Below are 14,674 nucleotides of genomic sequence, written 5' to 3'. Positions count from 1 at the left end.
TATAAAGGTGTACCGGACCTCCTTTCCATAGTTGTCACCAGAATCCACTAGGTTGGCACTGTTCAAGCCACTGCCAGAGGCCCAGTCCATAACCATCTTCATTTACATGAACGTCTAGCTCACAGGGCCTTGATGAGTCCATTACACTCAAGGCCTGTACAGCCTAGATTGCTTGCTTAGCAGCAGTAAGAGCAGCTGCCCATGTTTCATCCGCATCCCACCTGGTGCCCTTTCATACCAACCAGTATAAGGGCTTCAGAATTTGTGCCAAGTGTGAGATGAACAGTCTCAGTAGCCCAAAAGACCCCAAAACTCTTGTAATACTGCCACAGTGAGAGGGATAGGAAAGCCTGGACATTGTCACCCAAGAAGTCAGATTTTGGGTTTAGAGGTCCTGCTGACTACTGCCAGGTGTAACTACATGGGAAAATATGTTCCCAGCCCAGGGCAAATAACGTTTGAAACCAAATCAGTCAACAGGAGAAATAAAGTGGGAGGAAACTGTTTATTGCCTACAAGTAGTCATCCACTCCTGCTCGCCTGTGTCTCCCATGACCCTGTTGCAGAAGAACCCCATCGCACCTCTCCAGTCCCAGTGTGCTCTCACTCCCCACCCACCTTATAATCACCTATTGATATGGAGATAGACTACATCTCTCCACCCCCTGTAAACACCTGTTGATACGGAGATGCACTAAGGCCAGGCGAGATTCTGGAAATATTGCAGTTTTACCCACACCATTATTCTGCTTTCAACAAGTGATAACAACAAGCTTTCCAAAAGTACCTTGCAGCCTTATTATTTTTTTTTTTTTGTAGGGCTGATTCTTTAGTATCCTCCAGTTAATACAGTTCTTTGTACTGTATTCTCACTGAACATTTATTATTTTACACTGAATCCTTTCTAAAGCAATGACTGAATTACAAATTGTCATTTGTGAAGTCTATTCTCTTGAATTCTCTTAAAATCATTTGTTTTAATGAGAAAAGAAAGATTTAGGTCTGCATCATAAACTCATATGCTGCTAGGGCCATGCAGATAATATAAATCAATCAAACTCAATCTGTGTGAAAGACAATGAGACTATAGTTGACCGGCTAGTATACAGCTAGCCTAGAGGCATTTAAGACAAATATTTCTAAAAGGCTTTTAACCAAACTAAACAAGGCTGCAGGCTACAAGTGTATAGACTTCTGATTCAGGTAATAGTTGGATACTTACAGTGTATGTGATCTTCATCTACATTTCAGAAAACCCATGTTTGGTGTCTTGAAGTTTTTTCCCACAGTGATGTACTTAACTACCCCTGAAACACATCATACTAGTTTTTTAAAGTTACTTTGTGTGTGTGTGTGTGTGTGTGTGTGTGTGTGTATGTGTATCTGTTTCCCAGGTAACCTAACCTGTGATAATTGATAAGGAGTTCACTATCTAGTTAGCTAGAAAGATAAGTCCAGTGATTAAGAGATATGATAAAGGATTGTAATAAAGTTATGAAAACATATGAAGGAGCAATCAATTTTATCTTAGGTTAGGAATTTTGAGAGGTGGTCAGCTAATTCTTGTTAGAGGTGGATGATACTTGAACTGAGCTTTGAAGAATTAATTCTTCAGGAGAATCAGCATTTGGTCTTACTTTACTTACTCTTCTATTGAAATTTCACTTAGTTGGAAAAAAAAAGATTCTTATTTCATTTTTTTTTCATGATTCCTTTTTCCCCAGATTTTGTCCACAAGTGCTTATGGAAAAGATGGCTGATGTTAACCTCAAAGAAGTATCTTTAATAGTAGGTGTGGTTACTGCCTGCTACTGGAACAGCCTCTTGTGTGGTTTTGTTTTTGATGATGTTTCAGCAATACTGGACAATAAAGACTTGCATCCATCTACACCTTTGAAAACTTTATTTCAGAATGACTTCTGGGGAACTCCTATGTCTGAAGTAAGTAATTATTATTTTATGTATTTCAGATTTTTTAAATATTCTGGTAGTTTTTACTGCTAATTCTTTTTTTCCTCAACAGTGTCATCATAGCAATTGCAGATTTTTTTCCCACAAAATTTTATATGAAACATTACATGTTTGTAATAAATTAAGAAGTTGAAAATATGATTATTTTCTTTAAAGCAATACTTGTTTCATTCCTTGGTTGTGTACTTTGGCTTAATCTTTTTTAAAGTAGCGTATGTATGTGAAAACCAAATGTGTTAGGGTAGCAATAGATGTAATACAAGTCTGTTTCTTACTAACTTCTTTTTTCTCATTTGTGAGTCAGGCAAAAAATGATGACTTGTGGTATATTTAGCCATTTAAAAATAAAAGTAACTTCAGTATACTCAGTATACATAGATTAGATTTTAAGGATAAAAATCTCTATGCATATTGCCAATTTTTCTGCAGAAAAAAAGTGATTTATTAGATTGTTTAAATTTGTATCCTATATTTCTTACCTAATGTGTATTTTGATTTTATATTGAGAACTCAAAAAAATTTAGTTCATTTTTATGAGGATGTTTCTACTTTTTCATAACTTTATTTTGAAGGTTGTGTTAAACTGTTTGGGATTAAACCCTGTCAGGTTGGGATCATATAGATTGGATTCTAATTTTAGTTTTAATAATAGCTGTGTGAAATAGGTGGGATTACAGCTTTCTAATGACAAGTCATTTTCATGATCTATAATAGAATAATACCTTGTAGATAAACAAACTGTTTAGTCTGTAGTACCTGGCACATAATTGTTGAAATGTAACATATAGCATTCTTTTATATTTTTTCAGTTATTATTCATGGCCCCTTTCTGAAATCTCCAGATTTGGAATCTTCTCAAGAGTGAGGATAGGGTCTGTCTTCATCTAGTCACAAGCACGTGATAATTTTTTTTTTTAATAAACGGACTTTATTTTCCTTCAACCTTCCTGTTCTCAACCAATTTTAGCCTTTAAAATAAACCTGTTGATAAGGTAAAAATATGTCCTATTATACATTATTTTCTAGAGAATTTTTCCCCCTCTACACCTACTCTTTTTCCCCAGAGATCCTTAGAAACACTTGCCCATTTCCCCCAATTTATGGTAGTATCTGCTGTGATTTTATTCATGACATTGAGATTTTGACCTGAAAGGTTAGCTGGCCAGATTAAAGGGCTCATGAAAGTTTTCATACCAAGGTGTTAAGGCTATGTTTTGTGTTTTCTCAGCTTTGCAGATTGAAAATTTGCTTTTGTTCAGAGAACCTGTAAGTGGACAACTAAGATAAGTCTCATAATAACTCAGATGGAATGGATGAACAAATTAGAATTGGAATTTATAGTGAAGAGTGTCATGTCCTTCTATTTTCTGATGGACATATTCTCTCCCTGGAGGGAAATATGCCACTAGGGAAAAGTTATTATAAGTAGTATTTGGGTGTCCCTAGGGTTTCTTGACAAACTTGGAATTAGCGCATTTAAAGTGCTCAGGGTTGATGTCATCAAGTAATGATAGCCTTGAAGTCTGTGTGTAGGTGCCCAGACCTTTGTAAGCATTTTTGTGCAAGAGGAGATCTTAAAGGCACGGTTTTGGATTAGGACAGTCTCCTGAGCTATATGAATACACCATATTAAGGGTCTTTGGATTCCTCTGGGCCTCTCAGTGTTTAGATTATTTCCTTAGTAAGCCCATTCTTTAAATATGTAGTCCTCTGATTATTGATGCTTCAGTGTATTATAACTCTGTACATTAGAATCTGCCTGGGACTCTTAAAATATATTACCAAGGCTCTACCAAACCTGTTAAGTACAGTTTCCTCAGAGTTGGATATGGGTGTCAGTATTTTTATATTGTTTTGTTTGTATGTGTTTGCTTTTCTGTTGTTTTTTGTGGGGCTTTTGTAGGGGAGGGCTGTGCAAAAGGGTTTTTTTAAAGTTAGCTAGGTATTTTTTTCATGTAGCCATAGTTGAAAATCACTGATATGTAATAAACCACACTCTTCTAGCATTTAGCCTATGAAAGTATTAAGGTATTAGAGTAACTTCTGCAAATATCCTGTCTCACTATGTTTATGCCATGTCTACATGGGTATTCACGTTAACCATTAACAGGGAACTGTTAGCTTATTCATTCATTATATTCATGTTTACCTATTTATTGCAACCTAATACTATGAGTAATTAAGTTTTTCTTAAATATACCTGAACATAATAATAATCTGAATTGTTTTGTTCATAATGGAACTAGTTGTTTCACTATATTTTCACAGAGTGAACCTGATATCTGCTAAGATGATGATTGTCATATTGTAGTCTTAGGTTACTAATGAGTTATGTGAATAATAAGTTATGTTAATAATTAATCTATCTTACAGTTTGCCATTACTTATGGCTATATACATCAAACAGACAAAGCAATTATGTATGCAATTAAAAATACCTGTTTCCTACATTTTTTTACTTCATCCGTTCAACTGGCAAATACGTACCAGTGGAGCCCCAGTAACATTTCAAGCATTCACAAAGTTTTTAGAATCTCTTTTGCCTTCTAATATAAATCATGCAAGTTTGATATAGTATCTTAAAAACAATATTGTATTCCTGAGTTGAAATTTGAAGGATGTACAGGAATTAAACAGGGAAGAATATTCTAGGTAGATGGTGTGTATGGTCAGTATAGAGATATTAAAATGTTCCTAATTTCAAATTGTGGCATATTTGTTTTTTGTGCTTCCTGATGTTCCCTCGTAAGGATGAATAGGCTTAAATCTGTACCTGTATACCAGGGTTACAGCAAAATGTGGTGAAAGGTAGGAGACCACGAGAAGCTGGATATGAGTGCCCTTAACTAAAATTACAAAAAATTACCAGGATAATATTTTATACACTTTTGACCTGTGTGTTTTTTTGTTAGGGTAAGTATTTTTGTCTTAGGGTAAAAATATTTCTGGTTAAATATAACTTCTAATTTGTAAAAAAATGCAGTTCTTCACATAAAATTTTATTTATCTACAATAGAGACTATCGTAACTGCTGTCTATTCTCTTATTCTAAGAAAGTTTTTGCTCTTGTATCACTCTGGAATATTTGGGGTGTTTTGGTTTAATATACTTAGATTTATACATTATGGAGGTATTTTTCATAAAATAGCTAGACAGTACCTTTTTGAGTCACCACTATTTAAATTGCACTGGTAAACATCCCAATCTTACCTTTCCTTTTGAAGATCTAGCCAGAAGTTACATAAATGCTTGCATTGGTAATAGATTGGGAAGTCAGCTTTGGGGAGAATCCTGTTCTCCAGTTTGATCAATGCCACTATTGTCTTACTCTTTCTAAAACAAAAATCCGTGTATTGAAGAATAATAGATTTTCTTCCTCTACTTGTTAATTCTCTCACCACTCTGTATCAGAGAAGAAATGCCTAGTGTTTGGACTAAGGAAATAGGAAAATATAGATTATAAAGCTATCTTTTATGTTTGTGTTATTCTTGGGTCAATTTATTATTTTATTGTTATTTCTCAGCCAAATGTAGATACCTTCATTAGTAAATGCAGTGATTAATTTATGTACCCCAAAGGCCAAAGTTTAATAATCGATGATTGTTTCTTTTCCTTTTAGGAAAGAAGCCACAAATCTTACCGACCCTTAACAGTATTGACCTTTCGTTTAAATTATTTGTTTAGTGAACTGAAACCAATGTCATATCATCTCCTAAATATGATTTTTCATGCTGTGGTTAGTGTGATATTTCTTAAAGTCTGCAAACTTTTTCTGGACCACAAGAGCAGTGTGATTGCTGCTTTACTTTTTGCAGTGCACCCAGTACACACAGAAGCAGTAAGTAGAAGTGTAAATTGATGTTTTCTTCATTAATAATTTTTTTTAACAAAGCCTACATGTTGATTATAATGCTCTGTATTTTTAAGAAAAAAAAAAGTTTATCCATGACTTTAATCCAGATATTTGAAGACTCATAAATTAGTACAAAAGTCTTAGCTTCCTAGTACACAGTTAACTTCCTACTACATGTTTAAATTTAAAACAAGTTTGGAAACATAAACATATTTTAAGAATATAGGTATAGTCAGTCAACTTTAGTAATATAAAATATTGATGAATACAGGTCTTTACTTTGCTAAAAAAATTTTTATGCATACAGACTAAGTATTTAAGAACTTGGCGCATGGTTTCAAAGGACAAAATAATAAGGCAAAGTTAGGGTATGAAATACACAAGATAAACAAATGTTCTAATAAATGATGATACTTAGTAGTTTCATATTGCCTATCACTATGTGTTTCAAAAATGTGAGCTGTTATTGCCAGTATGTCTGTTAGCCCCTACCTAGGAAGACGTACTCGAACTATAACTTTATTGTTTTTGGAAACCTTGAAGCTCCAAAATTGCCTGTCAGCAGAGCAAAGAGCGCTCTGTTCAGTTGCTTTGTTACAAGCTTTCAGTTGTAAGCAAAAGTGTATATGTCTAAACTCTGTTACTATGTGCATGTTTGTGTGGGGGACAGGGGAGCAGTGGGAGAAGCATTGTCTGTCTCTCCTAGTGTCTTGAACCTTTTGGTGTCCAACTGAACAGACATTTTTTCCATACATTTACAAAAATGAAAGGTGGTTTTAAATTTTACAGTGACTTCAGAATACTCTAAGGAAGGTGTTGGGGATTTTATATTTCAATATTTAGAATTTAAAAGGGCTTTTTAAAGTTTATTAATAGTCTTTTTAAACTTTGATTTGCAGGTTTATTATGAGATACAATTTATTGAATCTTATACCCTTGTATTTTAAGAACACTTATCTTTTAAGAAAATATGTAAGAAGGACTTAGTTTTTTTTTTTAAGAACTACTCTAGATATTGTACTTCAGTTATTTAAGATGTTACCATTTGGGGGAACTGAGTAAAGGGTACACAGGACCTCTCTAACATTTTTGCAATTTGCTGTGAGTCTGTATTTCAAAATAATAATAATAATAATAAAAGAACTGTTAGAGATACTGATGTTTATTTTAATGGAAGAGGCACAAATTCACCACATGAGGGCGCTCAAAGAATGTACAAAAAACAGGCATTTGAAAAGTTAGGATAATTTAATTTCTAGTAAAAATTCGGCTACTATTATATATGGTTAAGTTTTCGAGATGCTCTTTATTAATATGAACCTGTGTCCCTTTTCCTTTTCTAGGTAACAGGTGTTGTAGGAAGAGCAGAACTTCTGTCGTCTATTTTTTTTCTAGCTGCATTTTTGTCATATACCAAATCAAAAGGACCAGATAATTCCATAGGTAAATGTCTGACATTTAATTCCTATAGCTATAAACCTTGATCAAGTAATTTTTATTATTCCAAGCACTTCTTATAAAACATACCACACTTGGGATTTATCTTTATATATTATATTATTTCAGCTTGTACGGACATATGAAAGTATGCAACGTTGTTAATATTAAAAGTGTTTGTGTATAGTTTATATTTTATTATGACAGATTCTGTATGATTTCACTTAAAAAATTGCCCTAGGATATAGGAGTTTTAGGGTCATTTTTAGTTTCATCTGGTATTACCTATGAATGATACAATTACCAGTACTTCTGTTGTCTTTCTATAAATAGCACCTGTAAAGGCTGTAAATTGTATTGTTCAGGCAAAGTTACAAGCCTGTTAGCATATAACTTTTTTTATGTATAGATCACATAGGTCAGCTATGTTTTGAGTCCCTGCTGTGTAGCCTACCCTGGAAAGCACTTTGTACACAATAGCTCATTCGTCCTAATGATGCATTAAGCATTGTCAGAAAACAAGTTCCAGGAAATAAAAATGACTTTTTAAGAGTGTAGATATAATGGGCATAAAAGGAGCTTCACATAATGGCCTAAACTTGTATTTGCTTGAACTTAAAATGTAACGTAACGAGGTTTTTTTCCTACATTCTTGGAGAATTTTCACACTAGAGACTCAAAGTAGTGATTATAAGGAGCTTACTATTGTATGCCTGGAAACTAAAGTTCAAGAAATAAGTGATTTACCCAAACAGCTTTAGTACCTTCTTTGCTTTCTCTGCCTTAGAGTGGACTTGCAAATTAGTCGGAAGTTCTGAATTTAATATCAGAAGAACCAAGTTAAACTTATAGTCTCCCTATTATGCATGACTTCTTTTAAACTTCCAAAATTCTTTCCTTATCTTAAAAAATGGGTATGATTTATATCTGCCCTCTTATCCCATAGAGTGATTTTGAGACTCAGTGCAGTAATATATGCTATACTGGTTATATAAGCTGTTTAATATAGTTTTAAAATTACCTTTTTTAAGGATATTTTTTTCCACTAATTTTTAATATCTGAGTACCCATCTAGTCATACTATTCTGTATATCATTCACTTGCCAAGCTTATTTCCTTCTCTGCTCTTTTATTCATATATACCCCTTTCCCAATTTTTTCATGACCTATATATCTTTCAAGGTCCAACTTTAGGTTCAGCTTGTTTTGTAAAGAATCATCTTCTGATTTCTTTCCTCCATGAATTTCTTGTTGAATTTAGCATGATATTTCAGCCTTTGGTATAATCTGTTACATTAGTATTGATGGTTTTGGCTTAGCTAGAAGGTAAGATATTTTTGAGGAAGAAATACTATTATACTTAGCATCCCCAGCAGTGTTTTTGGGCTTTTTGAGTTGTTTTTCCTTTCAGTAATTTTAGTGTACAAAGTACTTTAAAACTGAAAAGAATTTCAAAAATGCTTGAATATATTAGCCCAATGAAAGAAGAAAATGGATTCATGGATTGTGTTCTTGTTTACATATAAACTTAAGCCAGTTACTGAGTTTTTGTTTTGACTAATGGTCTTAGTAAAAACTGTGGTCACACAGTCATACTACCATATATATTCTAAACTGGAAAAGAATTGGAGGTCATGTTTTCCCAGTAGGAAAACTGAAGCTCTTAAGAGTCCTCCAAAATCACAAAGCAAGTTAGAGTAGATCCAAAATTACTGTAACAATTCGTTTTTCTTGTAATCAAGTTATTACAAAATAGTATACATTTACTTAAAGTTGATGAAGGAGGCTTTCCATTTAAATAGAACTTGTGACTAGTTTGTTGGGAATTTTTAAAGAACAGTATTGGCTTAAATGCTTATTGTTAACTTGTTTCAATTTTTCATAGTTCTCTGAAAATAAGAAGGGCACTGTTTTGCCAAAACTAATTTGTAGTTTTCAGTTTCAAGTTTTTAATAAACTGCAGATATAATAAAATATATAGCTTCCAGTGTGATATTCTCATGTATTTTCTTCATTTCAAATTGAAAGTTCATCTATTATATTACAGTACTCAAGCCTTTAAGTTTCTCCTTTCCAAGTTGGCCACTATATCTTTGTTTTAAAAGTTTGTATTTGGTTAAATAATTTTCCTTCCCACAAAAATTTTTCTAGTTCAAATTATACATCTTGATGTTTTATTTTGAATATATAGAGCAAAAGTTACATTTAAATACATTTAAGATATAAAGTATAGGTCAATGGGAAATAATGCAAATGTGGATATATAATCACAAGTAAAGTTTCTCAGTGATATCTAATAGTTGTCTAACTTAAAATATCCTTTTATGGTATTATAAAATTGTTTTGTATAGTTTTATATTTTTCTGTTCTTAATTGCAGTGTGGACTCCAATTGTGTTGACAGTGTTTTTAGTGGCTGTTGCAACATTGTGTAAAGAACAAGGAATTACAGTTGTGGGAATTTGCTGTGTATATGAAGTATTTATTGCCCAAGGGGTAAGGAGAAATATAAATTTTCTTGTTGCTATTTTTTTATCCTGTTTGAATCAGATTATAATGAACTTATATTCTAGATGGATCATTATATGTCAGTTTACCAATAATGGTTCCAAAAATTTTCAAGAAATAAACATGTTTTGTCCTCATGCCACTGAAAAGTAAAATAACACCTTCAGTTTTTTAAGAACTACTTTTTCAGTTTCAGTAATGGAATCATTAGGCAATTTGGAAAAATACCCTCTAATTCTGTACAGTATTAATACATAATTTGATAATATTATTGGGCACAGTTTTATTCATTATCAGTTCCACAGGTTGTTCCATATTGATTTTATAATTATAGTCATTTTGTATCTAATCTTGTATATAGGAAGTACTCCATTTTTGAAAACATTGTAGTATATTATTACTGTTGTTTAAAACTATTTTTTGTTTTCCAGTACACTTTGCCATTACTATGTACCACTGCTGGGCAGTTTCTCCGTGGAAAGGGTAGTATTCCATTTTCTATGCTGCAGACACTAATAAAACTCATTGTTTTGATGTTCAGTACACTATTGCTTGTTGTAATTAGAGTGCAGGTTATTCAGTCTCAACTTCCAGTATTCACCAGGTATGAAATTTTGGTTCTTCTTTGATTTTTTTTTCATCTTTTTTTAAACTTTAAGTTTTAAGTGATTTTAAATATTCCAGAAAGTATTTAATTTACATTGAGGTTCCTTAACAGCTCTATTGAGGTATAATTATTTTTTTTATCTGCATATTATATAAAATGTATAAATAAGTAAGTTTTGACACATATGTACCACTCATGAAACCACCACAATATGTTGTCTTCTATATTGTTAGTAATTTTTGTCTTTTCCTATTAATTTTTAAGAGAAGGATATTGAAATCTCTGACTAGAATTGTAGATTTGTCTGTTTTTTCTTGCAGCTCTGAGTTTTTGTTCGCTTTATTAAGTGCATAAACATTTAGAACTGTAATGTCCTTTGGATGAATTCATCCTTTCATCTTTATTAAAAGAATTTCTTTATCCCTAGAAATAGTTTTTACTCAGAAATTCACTTCATCTTACATTAATATAGCCACACCAGCTATCTTTTTCCAACCTTTTACCTTTTATCTCTTTTTATATTTAAAGTGGATTTCTTGTAGGCCTACATACACTGGGATCTTCTTTTTTTTTTTTAGTCGGAAAAATCTTTTAGATGAGGTTTTTCAACTATTTACATTTAATATGATTATTGATATAGTTTGATGTAAATCTGCCATCCTGCCAATTGTTTTCTCTTTGTCCCATCTGTTGTTTGTCCCTTTTTCTGTCTTTTGGATTCAGTATGTCTTACTATTCTATTTTTATCTCCTTGTTGGCTTATTAGCTATAAATCTGTGTTGTTTCAGTGATTTGCTATCACAGTTTATTTTTGAGGGATATTTTAAGTATATATATATCATAAATGTTAATATATATATATAGTATAAACATATGTAATAAATAGGTTTTTATTAAATATAAATATATAAACTTATAAGAACTTAGCTTTTGTGGTTGCATACATTTTCCTTGAGTATACACTGTAAATTCCACAATACATAATTGTATTTTTTGCATTAAACAATTATCTTTGAAAGAAATTTAATAAAAAATCCTTTATATTAATCCAGAGTTATCATTTCTAGTGTTCTTCATTTTCTTGTTAGGTTAGGATTTTCATCTGGTACCATTTTTCCTTATGACTGAAGGACTTTTCCTTAACACTTCTTGACATATAGGTATGCTGGTGATGAAATTTTTTAGCTGTTGTACATGAAAATATTTTTACTTTGCCTTTGATTTTGAAAAGTATGTTCCTGAGTGCAGAATTCTACACTGACTGTTTTTCATTCAGTACTCTATAAATGTTGCTCTCCTATTTTCTGGCTTGCATTATTTTCAATGGAAAATCTTCTGTGATCCTTATCTTTATGTTTCTGTGGGTAGTGTCTTTTTCCTATGTCTGCTTTTAATATTTTCTCTTTATCATTGTTGGCATAATTGGCATATAACATTATATTAGTTGTAGGTGTAAAATGTAATGATTTGATATATGTATATTGAGAAATGATTACCACAGTAACCATACTTGACATCCATAAACACATAATTAAATTATTTTTGTGTATGATGAGAACTTTTAAGATCTAATCTCTTAGCAACTTCCAAATATCCAATACAGTATTGTAAACTATAATCACCATGCTGTATATTATATCCCCAAGACTCATAACTGGAAGTTTGGTTAAGGGTGGTCAAGGTACAAGCTTCCACTGTTTCTTCTATTTTCAAGTTTTTTGTGCTTATGTTAATTGAGTTTCTTAGAATTCTGTAGGTTTTATTTTATATAGATTATGGAAAATTTTCAGCTGTTCTTGAAAATTTTTTTCAAATTCTTTTCTCTCCCTGCTTCTTAAGGGACTCCAATTACATGGATATTAGGTTTCTCGAAGTTATCACACTGATGTTCTGTTTATTACTCTCCCAAAACTATTTTCACTCCATTTGCATTTTGGATACATTTTTTGCTGCTGTTTTCAAGTTCACCAATCTTTTTTCTGCAATATCTAATCTGTCTTTAATTTCTTCTAGTTATTTTCATCTCAGACATTGTTTTCATCTCTAGAAGTTCTGTATGAGCTTTTTTTGTGTTCCATGGCCGTACATGTTCTAGGGCTTTAATGTCCTTGTCTATTAATTTTATCATTTGTGTCATTTCTTTTCAGTTTAGATAGAATAATTTTTCTTCTCATAGTGGTATTTTCTTTTTCACATGCCTGGTAATTTTTTAATAGATGCCATATGTGAATTTTACCTTAAAATATTTTAAAACCTTGTTCTGGGATGCTTTTAAGTTACTTGAAAAATATTTCCTCTTCTTATCTTGCTTTTAAGCTTTGTTTTGTGAGACCTACAGCATTTGGGATAGGGCTAATTTTGCTGCACTACTGACATGACCCTCTGACTGCTCTACCTGGTAGACTATGAATTATGAGGACATCCATTTTGGTTAATGAGGAACTGCTAATAATCCCAACTGTGTACACTCCTTGGGAATTTTTATTTAATCCTTTTGAGAGGTACTTTCGTAACTGTTTCAGGTTTCCTAGGGCTGCTAAAACAAATTACCAGAAACTGGGTGTCTTAAAGTAGCAGAAATTTATTCTGTCACAGTGCTCAAGGCCAGAAGTCCAAAGCCAACGTGTCAGGCACAGTTGGTTCCTTTTGAAGGCTCTTCCTTCTGGAGGTTCCATGCCTCTTTCCTAGCATCTGGTGGTTCCCACAATCTTTGGCATTCCTTGACGGGTAGCTTCATCAATCCAATCGCTCCATCTTTAACTGGCCTTTTTCTTTGTGTGTTTTCCTTTACTCTTGCCTCTTTGTATAAGGACACCAGTCATTAGATTTAGGTCATACTAGTTCAGTATGACCTCATCTTAAATAATTTCACTGGCAAAGACCCAATTTCCAAATTAGGTTTCATTTTGAGGTTCTGGGTAAACAAGAATTTTTAGGAGACATGATTCAACCCACCGTACTGACCTTGGGTCTATCCTCACATGTACGTGTTACCAGTTCTTAGAGGACGGAGAACTGGAGAGAGACCCTGTACAGATCTCCTGAGTTCTCTTTTTCAACGGCTTCTTTCTCTCTGGTATTCCACCCACGAACTCCAGCTCCCTGGGTTCCTAGGGCTCCCAGTTCCATCTTCTCAACTCAGGGCTACCACTAGGCTCTGCCAGGGTTCCCGCTCACAGCTCCGTAGACTAAAAACCTATTCAGGAACTAAACTCTTCAGGCTGGACTCCTTTTGTTTGTTCTTTCTTTTTCTCTTCTTTTTTCTTCTTTCAGGTATCACTGAGCTTTTTGCCTGATGCTCAGTGTGTTAAAAAAAAGTTTTATATGACTTCTCCAGTTTTTTTTAGTTGTTTAAAGCCAAAAGCAAGTTATACTGAATTTTAACAATCTCTATGTAATCATCTTTTCCTACTCTAACATTTAGCATTGTTTTTGCATTTCGTCTTCTCACTAAAATTTAAAATGGAATTTACGCTAGTTCCCTATTTAGTTTTATTTAAGTGACTGACGTTTCATGTAAGATTTGCTTTGCTTTGACATGTGCTTTTTCTCTGCAGTTCAGTTATTAAATCAGCTCTCCTATATATCCTAAATAGCTGAAGAGTGATTACAGGAAAAAAGATAACTTTGAATTCAGTTCTCTTGGTTATTTTGAAAATTGACACTCTGACTCTCAAAACTCAACTATTTTTCATATATGTAGATATTCAAATGTGAACATGTTTAAAGATACTACTTACTCAAATAGTATTCACTTTCTCTCAGTGATTTGATTAAAAGAAGACTGAGTCAAATAAGTGGTAGAGGATGGTTTTTCATTGACCTAGTCATTTTTGAAATGAGAAATTGGGTTCTTAAAGGACTATACACTAATATAGCCAGTAGAATTTAGAACATAGCCTAAAGAAGTAGAAAATTAAAGCTGTTTATTTAAAATACTTTAAAATAAATGATTTGACTTAGTGTGTAGGAAATAGATTAAATTTATAAAATGTACATTTAATATATGATGTCCTGGGGAAATATAAACTAGGATATAAGCTTATATTAATATATACCAGGACAAAAAGTAATACAAAATGTAACATAGGCCTGTACAGTTAGTAACTCTACACTGGAAATTTGGTTTTTAGTTCCCTGGAAGTCTAAGTGAAGAGGAAAAGCTCATGGGTGATAAGAGTATTCTCCATGACAAGAGCAAAACATAATAATTTTTTCTAGGAGACATTCTTACTATGATTTAGTGCTGAAAGAAGTATCTCATGTAGAAAAACATTGGTGAGTGTTCTCAGAAGCAT

At 32.6% G+C, this 14,674-nt stretch overlaps 1 protein-coding gene across 4 annotated transcripts in view; it reads left to right on the top strand.

Annotated features, from left to right (window-relative positions):
- The window catches only part of TMTC3 (transmembrane O-mannosyltransferase targeting cadherins 3), a 72,612-nt gene that overhangs the window by 33,269 nt on the left and 24,669 nt on the right, over positions 1 to 14,674 (top strand). For 3 of the 4 annotated variants that reach the window (XM_037024727.2, XM_073213341.1, XM_073213340.1), the window contains 5 exons: positions 1,725 to 1,941; positions 5,592 to 5,810; positions 7,169 to 7,268; positions 9,642 to 9,757; positions 10,201 to 10,373. In XM_037024727.2, the coding sequence (XP_036880622.2) occupies positions 1,744 to 1,941; positions 5,592 to 5,810; positions 7,169 to 7,268; positions 9,642 to 9,757; positions 10,201 to 10,373 (806 nt within the window). In that variant the 5' untranslated portion in view covers positions 1,725 to 1,743. Of the gene's footprint in view, positions 1 to 1,724; positions 1,942 to 2,812; positions 2,964 to 5,591; positions 5,811 to 7,168; positions 7,269 to 9,641; positions 9,758 to 10,200; positions 10,374 to 14,674 lie in introns of those variants that run through there. The other variant, XM_037024730.2, reaches the window with a different exon arrangement.

The sequence above is a fragment of the Manis javanica genome, chromosome 10 (assembly GCF_040802235.1).
Source record: "Manis javanica isolate MJ-LG chromosome 10, MJ_LKY, whole genome shotgun sequence".
NCBI lineage: Eukaryota > Metazoa > Chordata > Mammalia > Pholidota > Manidae > Manis > Manis javanica.
Note: the sequence above shows the minus strand (reverse complement) of the source record. Positions and strands in the feature narration are given on the sequence as shown.